Below are 8886 nucleotides of genomic sequence, written 5' to 3'. Positions count from 1 at the left end.
AGTTTAAATATTCAGTTATTACATAGATTAACAGTTTATTTGTGTTTTTTCAGTAGAGGGTAAAATAAACCTGTCTGATAACATCATCCAGACTTTGACCCTTTTTACTTAATTCACTCTAGTACAAAATGTTTTCCTTTACTTACATGACTTTTTACATGAATTTTTTTCTGGTCCAGAGCTTAAATACTGCTGTTTGACAACATGATTAACAATGATTAACCTTTAAAAACAATTAAGTATTGGGGGCGGCACGGTGGCTCTGTGGGTAGCACGGTCGCCTCATTACAAGAAGGTCCTGGGTTCCACCCCCAGGTGGGGCGGTACAGGTCCTTTCTGTGTGGAGTTTGCACGTTCTCCCTGTGTCTGTGCGGGTTTCCTCCGGGTGTTCCGGTTTCCTCCCACAATCCAAAGACATGCAAGTAAGGTGAATTGGAGATACAAAATTGACCATGACTGTGTTTCATATAAACTTGTGAACTGATGAATCTTGTGTAATGAATAACTATCGTTCCTGTCATGAATGTAACCAAAGAGTGTAAAACATGACGTTAAAATCCTAATAAACAAACAAACATGTACTCAGAAGCCCATGTTACTGTGTTCATTACAGTAGCATAATAGTTTCTCATGCAATGCCATCTGAGGACATTAAACAATGGTTTTATGGGCTGATTCTCTGAATTTCTCTGAATCTTTTCCCAATATTATGTACAGTAGATGATAAAAGACCTAGAATATTTGGTATTTTGCATTGAGAAATGTTTTTTTTTTCTATTTTATTTATGCATTTTTTCCTAATTTAGCGTAGTCTTCCACTGCTGGGGGATCCCTAATTGCAGTGGGTATATTGCTGCTCACGCCTCCTCTGACCTGCACGTAGCCCTTAGCGGAACCCTTTTTCAACTATGCCTCTCTCTCTGACAGTCAGGGTCCTTACACAGCGTTTGAAGACCCCACCCACATAGTCTGGTCATCCCGCCCTAGCAGAACCGTGTCCGCTGCAGGCACTGCCAATTATGCTCGCTGGATGGTGCCCAGCCGACCAGTGGCAACGCCGAGGAGTTCAGAATCTCAGTTCTGGTGTGCTAGCGGAACATATTGCTGTGCCACCCGGGCGCCTTGTTCTTTTTGGTATAAAGTGGTGAGCCTTTTATTTTAGGTGCATCAGATCCTGAGGTAATGGTAGTCATGTTGACGAGATCGCTAGCTGCTCGAATTATCGCTACACCAGGTTACGTGTGACGCAAGCATGTAAGTGCGAGCCCTACCGCAACCCATTCACACACAGATTGTGTTGCAGTGCCTACAGTGCTCAGTTCCAGTGCAAAGCCACTGGGTTACGAGGCTGCTGCCTATTACACGCCAGGCTCACAGAAGGACGATGTAGAACTGATTGTTTCTGAGGTGGCTGAGGAAGCAAACTGGAAAATATGTGTGGATGGCAGTATTGATAAGATTCAAACTGCAGCAAAGGTATCGTTATAAAACAGTAAAAATCAACAATCATATGCAATATTAGAAAAGTCCTAAATGCTGGATTTACTCCAAGATAATTTAAGCAAATATAGTTACAGTAGGCTCCAGGTAAAAATATACATAATTTGTATAAATTTGATTACATGCTGATGCTCATGTGGCTTTTAGACTCACTTTAAATGGGGAGCTGAGTGTCAGTCTTATGAAGTGGCAGCAAAGCTTTCTGCTACAGGCGTCATCAGATCAACAGCAACTGTAACTGCAGAAATGAACTGGGGAGAAGTTCCTGCATTCATCCAAATGATGGGCAAAAGGTAGTTTCTAATACAACTTTAAGCACTGGGGATTATTTGCTTGGTCAAAACAAACATGAATTACTATTCATTAAATACTACTATTAAATAAATTACTATTCATGGCCGCTCAGGTGGCGCAGCGGTAAAAACACACGCTGGAACCAGAACTGGGATCTCGAATACATTGTATTGAATCTCAGCTCTGCCGGTTGGCTGAGGCTGAGCGGCCACATGAACAACGATTGATAGAAAGTGTAGATTATCAAAGTGTAGGTGATAAGATGCATACGGCATGCTGTCCACGTGTCGGAGGGGGCGTGGGTTAGCTTCGTTCTCCTCAATCAGAGCAGGGATCGGCATTGGTGGAGAGGAAGCATGATGCAATTGGACGCGCTAAAAAGGGAGAAAAAGGGGAGAAAATGCATAAAGAAAAATATTTTAAAAAATAAATAAATAAATTACTATTCATTATTACATTCACACCAACAAAGTGGCAGAATCATAAAGGACTAAAGGCCTTCATGCAAATCCATGTCATAACATCTGTGTCATGGGTCATATAGTATACTGTATACACACAGTGGTAAGCATGTTCCTTTCGTGTTAGTGTTACAGACATCAAATATATTATTAATGTGTATTAAAACAATAAAGTTGATTAGTTCAAGCATTACATATCTTTTTTATTGTTAGACCTTAAATAATTGCAAATCATTGCTTTCTGTTTTTATTTACATCATTCTTACTGTCACAAAAGAGACATTTTTATCAATGGGTGAGATATAAAGGGTATATATATATATATATATTACTTTTAACGTTTATTTACATTGTTACAGTGTTAGAGAGTACCTGCCAGGTTTGTCCTACGCCTGGGGATTCAATCAGAAACATGAGAAAAATATTGAGAGAGAAATCTCAGCTACACTTCTGGCCTCTGCACATGAAGGATTTGATCTTAAAGTCAAAGTTCCAGAGGTAACTCACACATTAGTGCCTATTTAGATGTTAAGTTTCTCTTTCCACTAAGTTGCACATGTATGTATATGTATATGTGCTAAACACGCGTACATATAGAATAGAGAGCGCTTCTCACCGTGTTCAACAAGGTTTCATGTAGTGGCCACACTGAACAAAACAAAATACTAATTTAATCTGAGAAAATTATATCTATTTTAATATTTATACACTGATCAGCCATAACATTAAAACCACTTTGTTTCTACACTCACTGTCCATTTTATCAGTTCCACTTACCATATAGGAGCACATTGTAGTTCAAAAATTACTGGCTGTAGTCCATCTGTTTCTCTACATACTTTTTTTAGCCTGCTTTAACCCTGTTCTTCAATGGTCAGGACCACTACAGAGCAGGTATTATTTAGGTGGTGGATCACTCTCAGCACTGCGGTGACAATGATATGGTGGTGGTGTGTTCGTGTGTGTTGTGCTGGTATGACTGGATCAGACACAGCAGTGCTGCTGATGTTTTTAAATACCGTGTCCACTCACTGTCCACTCTATTGGACACTCCTACCTAGTTGGTCCACCTTGTAGATGTAAAGTCAGAGACGATCGCACATCTATTGCTGCTGTTTGAGTTGATCATCTTCTAGACCTTCATCAGTGGTCACAGGACACTGCCCACGGGGCGCTGTTGGCTGGATATTTTTGGTTGGTGGACTATTCTCAGTCCAGCAGTGACAGTGAGGTGTTTAAAAACTCCATCAGCACTGCTGTGTCTGATCCACTCATACCAGCACAACACACACTAACACACCACCACCATGTCAGTGTCACTGCAGTGCTGAGAATGATTCACCACCTAAATAATACCTGCTCTGTGGTGGTCCTGTGGGGGTCCTGACCACTGAAAAACAGGGTGAAAGCAGGTTTAAAAAATATGTAGAGAAATAGATGGACTACAGTCAGTAATTGTAGAACTACAAAGTGCTTCTATATGGTAAGTGGAGCTGATAAAATGGACAGTAAGTGTAGAAACAAGGAGGTGGTTATAATGTATGTAACTGTTTTTTGTTTGTTTTTCACAGCTAACTGTGCACCGTCAGGGAATCCCTTCACCATTTGAAATGATGGGAATTGAAATTACAGAAGAAAGTGTATAACACATCAAGTTTACGACAATTATTACAATAAGACATGATTTTACACTGCATATCCATTAACTGCTATTGACGACATCTACATTGTGAAGCTGCTGTAATTCCTAAATTGTTTGTACATTTGTAAATTGAATTCAGATGCCTTAAACTTGTTTTTAATCATCTTTTAATAATGATTTAATTGTTTTTATTCATATACTTTCAGTAAACTAGACATTAGTTTAAATATTCAGTTATTACATAGATTAACAGTTTATTTGTGTTTTTTCAGTAGAGGGTAAAATAAACCTGTCTGATAACATCATCCAGACTTTGACCCTTTTTACTTAATTCACTCTAGTACAAAATGTTTTCCTTTACTTACATGACTTTTTACATGAATTTTTTTCTGGTCCAGAGCTTAAATACTGCTGTTTGACAACATGATTAACAATGATTAACCTTTAAAAACAATTAAGTATTGGGGGCGGCACGGTGGCTCTGTGGGTAGCACGGTCGCCTCATTACAAGAAGGTCCTGGGTTCCACCCCCAGGTGGGGCGGTACAGGTCCTTTCTGTGTGGAGTTTGCACGTTCTCCCTGTGTCTGTGCGGGTTTCCTCCGGGTGTTCCGGTTTCCTCCCACAATCCAAAGACATGCAAGTAAGGTGAATTGGAGATACAAAATTGACCATGACTGTGTTTCATATAACCTTGTGAACTGATGAATCTTGTGTAATGAATAACTATCGTTCCTGTCATGAATGTAACCAAAGAGTGTAAAACATGACGTTAAAATCCTAATAAACAAACAAACATGTACTCAGAAGCCCATGTTACTGTGTTCATTACAGTAGCATAATAGTTTCTCATGCAATGCCATCTGAGGACATTAAACAATGGTTTTATGGGCTGATTCTCTGAATTTCTCTGAATCTTTTCCCAATATTATGTACAGTAGATGATAAAAGACCTAGAATATTTGGTATTTTGCATTGAGAAATGTTTTTTTTTTCTATTTTATTTATGCATTTTTTCCTAATTTAGCGTAGTCTTCCACTGCTGGGGGATCCCTAATTGCAGTGGGTATATTGCTGCTCACGCCTCCTCTGACCTGCACGTAGCCCTTAGCGGAACCCTTTTTCAACTATGCCTCTCTCTCTGACAGTCAGGGTCCTTACACAGCGTTTGAAGACCCCACCCACATAGTCTGGCCATCCCGCCCTAGCAGAACCGTGTCCGCTGCAGGCACTGCCAATTATGCTCGCTGGATGGTGCCCAGCCGACCAGTGGCAACGCCGAGGAGTTCAGAATCTCAGTTCTGGTGTGCTAGCGGAACATATTGCTGTGCCACCCGGGCGCCTTGTTCTTTTTGGTATAAAGTGGTGAGCCTTTTATTTTAGGTGCATCAGATCCTGAGGTAATGGTAGTCATGTTGACGAGATCGCTAGCTGCTCGAATTATCGCTACACCAGGTTACGTGTGACGCAAGCATGTAAGTGCGAGCCCTACCGCAACCCATTCACACACAGATTGTGTTGCAGTGCCTACAGTTCGAAAAAAAGTGCCTTAACATGAGAGTCTATGAGAGCAATCCGGGCGATTTTTAATCGGACTGAAATCGCCCAAAAGGGGCGGTACTGTACAGAACACGATTCGACGCTGATTGGACTACGATATTCAGAGGCAAGACAGTCACAGCAAGTTTAACACTGGTTGAATGTGATAGAAAAATTTCTTTCCTTTCACCCTTTGGTGGTGCGTCACCCAATCGCCCTTAGGAACAAACCGCCCATGTTCTCATATCATGATTTTCTCACGTTATCAGTTCACCTGCTTATAGTGGAATGTTTTTAAAATGATGTAGCTTCACTATTCTATCAAACTTTTTTTGAATGTGTTTCATAGGTATTTACTTCTAAATGTGTTTCTATTTACAAAATACAAAGAAGTTAATCAGTAAAAACATTGGAAATCTTTTTTTCTACCTTTGTCAGGTAAATACAGATTCAAAATAATTAACAAACCACATACTAATTTTTTATTGCATTTTATTGCATACAAAGTGCCCCAACTTTTTCAGAAATAGGATTTATATATAGCCAGAACAATATGACCACCCCCAAAAAGTTGAGTTTGTAGTTTGTAATTTTATATTTTGGCCAGCAGATGCCAGCAATGTGCTTCAGTTGCTTTTGCTTATCTTATTTGTAAGTACACGTGGCATTTTTATTGATTCTGATTGAGTGGTCTTAAAGACTAAAAAAAATAGTCTAAACAAACACAAGCAACATAATTATTAGCATTATTCTACCTGCTGTTAAAGGTTCAGAGTAATCAAACCTTCACTGCACAGTAGTAGGTTAGATTACAGACGCCCCTTTGTCTCCCTCTGCTGTTGATAGAAAGAACTACAGTCCAGCTATACATTCTCAGAGGGCTTAAGCAATAGTAATTCTGTAAAAGACCAATTTCAAATGACAATTAAATTCACGCCTATCCCAGCTTTTCAATGGGCGCAAGGCACACAGTAACACCCTGGACGGGGTGCCAGTCCATTGTAGTGCAGACACACACACACCCATTCACCTATAGGGTAATTCAGTGTCTCCAATTAACCTGACTGCATGTTTTTGGACTGTGGGAGGAAACCGGAGCTCCCAGTGGAAACCCACGCAGACAGGGGAAGAACATGCAAACTCCGCACAGAAAGGACCAGTACCGCCCTGCCTTGGAATCGAACCCAGGACCTTCTTGCTGTTAGGCGACAGTGCTACCCACCAAGCCACCGTGCCGCCCATGACAATTAAATTGACCAATCATATCTTTCTTCTAAATGGGTGGGCAAGTGGTTAAGATACTGGACTAGTAATCAGAAGGTTGCTGGTTCAAGCCTCACAATTGCCAGGTTGTTGCTGTTGGGCCCTTGAGCAAGGCCCTTAACCCTCAATTGCTCAGACTGTATACTGTAACTGTAAGTCGCTTTGGATAAAAGTGTCTGCTAAATGCCGAAAATGTAATGTAAATGTTATGTAAATTTATGACTGTGGGGACGCAGATGTAATATGAACTACTCACATTTTTGTTTCGTAATTTTTGAAGTACTCTAGAAAAGGATATTATGATGGCATTTTAGGTCTGCTGTTTTTTTATATTTATATTTTATATTATATTTATAATTTTTGAGAATAGCCAGAATACTTTGAGATTTAAGTTGAATTAAAGTTGATTAAAGCGGGACTAAGCCGGATATGGGTCTCTCTCTGTCAAACTGGTGCAATTACGACCTCTGCTGGCTGATTAGAGGCGCCCACACAGAGATGAGGAAAGAGTGCTCTCAGGGTGTGTCTCTCCGTACACACCGCTAGGTGGCACAACACTCATCAATGTGTGGGTGATAAGATGCATGCGACTTGCTGCCCACGTGTCGGAGGGGGCGTGGGTAAGGTTCGATCTCCTCGGTCAGAGCGGGGATCAGCATTGGTGGAGAGGAAGCATGATGCAATCAGGCAATTGGACGCGCTAAAGGGGGAGAAAAAGGGGAGAAAATGCTTTTTTTTTTTTTATGTACAGCAAACCCGGCAAACACAACTATAAGTTAGCCACTTTGTGGTGATACGCCCTGATGGTAAAGTTGTGAGAAAGTAAAGCACCAGAAACAAGGAATCGGACTGTTTTAAACATCTGAATTACAAAAAAGTATGTATTACAATAATACACTTAAAGGTCATGAAAATGCATTCAGATTTAGCAATCTAATGATGCATCTACCTTAATTATTAAAAAGTATCGGTATCGGATTGATATCGGCGATACTGGCCCTGTATTTACTTGGTATCGGATCAATACAAAATTTTGCAGTATCGCACACCACTACTAAGGACCCAATAGCTCAGCCAGTATACTGTCACAGTACTCTAAGTTGCTTTGGATAAAAGCTTTCATGATGCATCTACCTTAATTATTAAAAAGTATCGGTATCGGATTGCTATCGGCGATACTGGCCCTGTATTTACTAGGTATCGGATTGATACGAAATTTTGCAGTATCGCACACCACTACTAAGGACCCAATAGCTCAGCCAGTATACTGTCACAGTACTCTAAGTTGCTTTGGATAAAAGCTTTCATGATGCATCTACCTTAATTATTAAAAAGTATCGGAATCGTATCGGTATCTGCGATACTGGCCCTGTAATTACTTGGTATCGGATCGATACCAAATTTTGCAGTATCGCACACCACTACTAAGGACCCAATAGCTCAGCCAGTATACTGTCACAGTACTCTAAGTTGCTTTGGATAAAAGCTTTGAGGATGCATCTACCTTAATTATTAAAAAGTATCGGTATCGATTTCGGTATCGGCGATACTGGCCCTGTATTTACTTGCTATCGGATCGATACCAAATTTTGCAGTCACTGTACTCCAAGTCGCTTTGGATAAAGCGTCTGCTAAATGCTGAAAATGTAAATGTAAAATTCTACAATAAAACTAGAGTTTTTAACAGAGTATAAAGAGAATAAAGTCTTTCTTTTTTCCATCTCTGCTTGTGTTCCCTTTAAGGAACAAGGACTTTTATTTTGAAATGCGTATGTGCGTTATAACCAGACGACTTCCAACTCAGTGTTGCCAACTTAGCGACTTTGTCGCTATATTTAGCGACTTTTCAGACCCCTCTAGCGACTTTTTTTCAAAAAAGCGACTAGCGACAAATCTAGCGACTTTTTCTGGTGTTATTGGAGACTTTTGGAGACTCGAACGTGAAAACACACATTGTTCTGCAGTTACTGTCCTCAAGCACGGGCGGTCAGTATCACAGTCAGTGTTGCCAGATTGGGCGGGTTTCCACCAAAATGAGCGGATTTTGTTGGAAATTGGCAGGGAAAAACACACTTTGGCAGGTGGACAAAATTTGGGCTGGTTTGTAATTATTTTGGCAGCTTAAAATATAAATAAAAAAAGCTATTGCTAAAGCAGGTGGAATATAAATAGGTCTCCCTTCTCCCTAC

The 8886-nt window shown here is 40.3% G+C and overlaps 1 protein-coding gene across 1 annotated transcript; it reads left to right on the top strand.

Annotated features, from left to right (window-relative positions):
* Positions 1–908: 908 nt before the first annotated feature.
* LOC134331858 (vitellogenin-1-like) lies at positions 909–4036 on the top strand. The gene is made up of 5 exons (XM_063013400.1): positions 909–945; positions 1304–1476; positions 1648–1793; positions 2615–2753; positions 3827–4036. Exons 1-5 carry the CDS (start codon positions 909–911, stop codon positions 3899–3901), a joined length of 570 nt encoding a protein of 189 aa, XP_062869470.1. The 3' UTR covers positions 3902–4036.
* The last annotated feature ends 4850 nt before the right edge of the window (positions 4037–8886 follow it).

The sequence above is a fragment of the Trichomycterus rosablanca genome, chromosome 17 (genome assembly GCF_030014385.1).
Source record: "Trichomycterus rosablanca isolate fTriRos1 chromosome 17, fTriRos1.hap1, whole genome shotgun sequence".
Taxonomy (NCBI): domain Eukaryota; kingdom Metazoa; phylum Chordata; class Actinopteri; order Siluriformes; family Trichomycteridae; genus Trichomycterus; species Trichomycterus rosablanca.
Note: the sequence above shows the minus strand (reverse complement) of the source record. Positions and strands in the feature narration are given on the sequence as shown.

What these genes read in the sequence shown, in the direction of transcription:
- LOC134331858 (XM_063013400.1), top strand. Translation starts at nt 909, where the DNA reads ATGCCTCTCTCTCTGACAGTCAGGGTCCTTACACAGC. An exon ending in AGTCAGGGTCCTTACACAGC is followed by an intron (nt 946 to 1,303) that starts GTTTGAAGACCC and finishes ATTGTGTTGCAG; the next exon opens with TGCCTACAGTGCTCAGTTCC. An exon ending in ATCCAAATGATGGGCAAAAG is followed by an intron (nt 1,794 to 2,614) that starts GTAGTTTCTAAT and finishes ACATTGTTACAG; the next exon opens with TGTTAGAGAGTACCTGCCAG.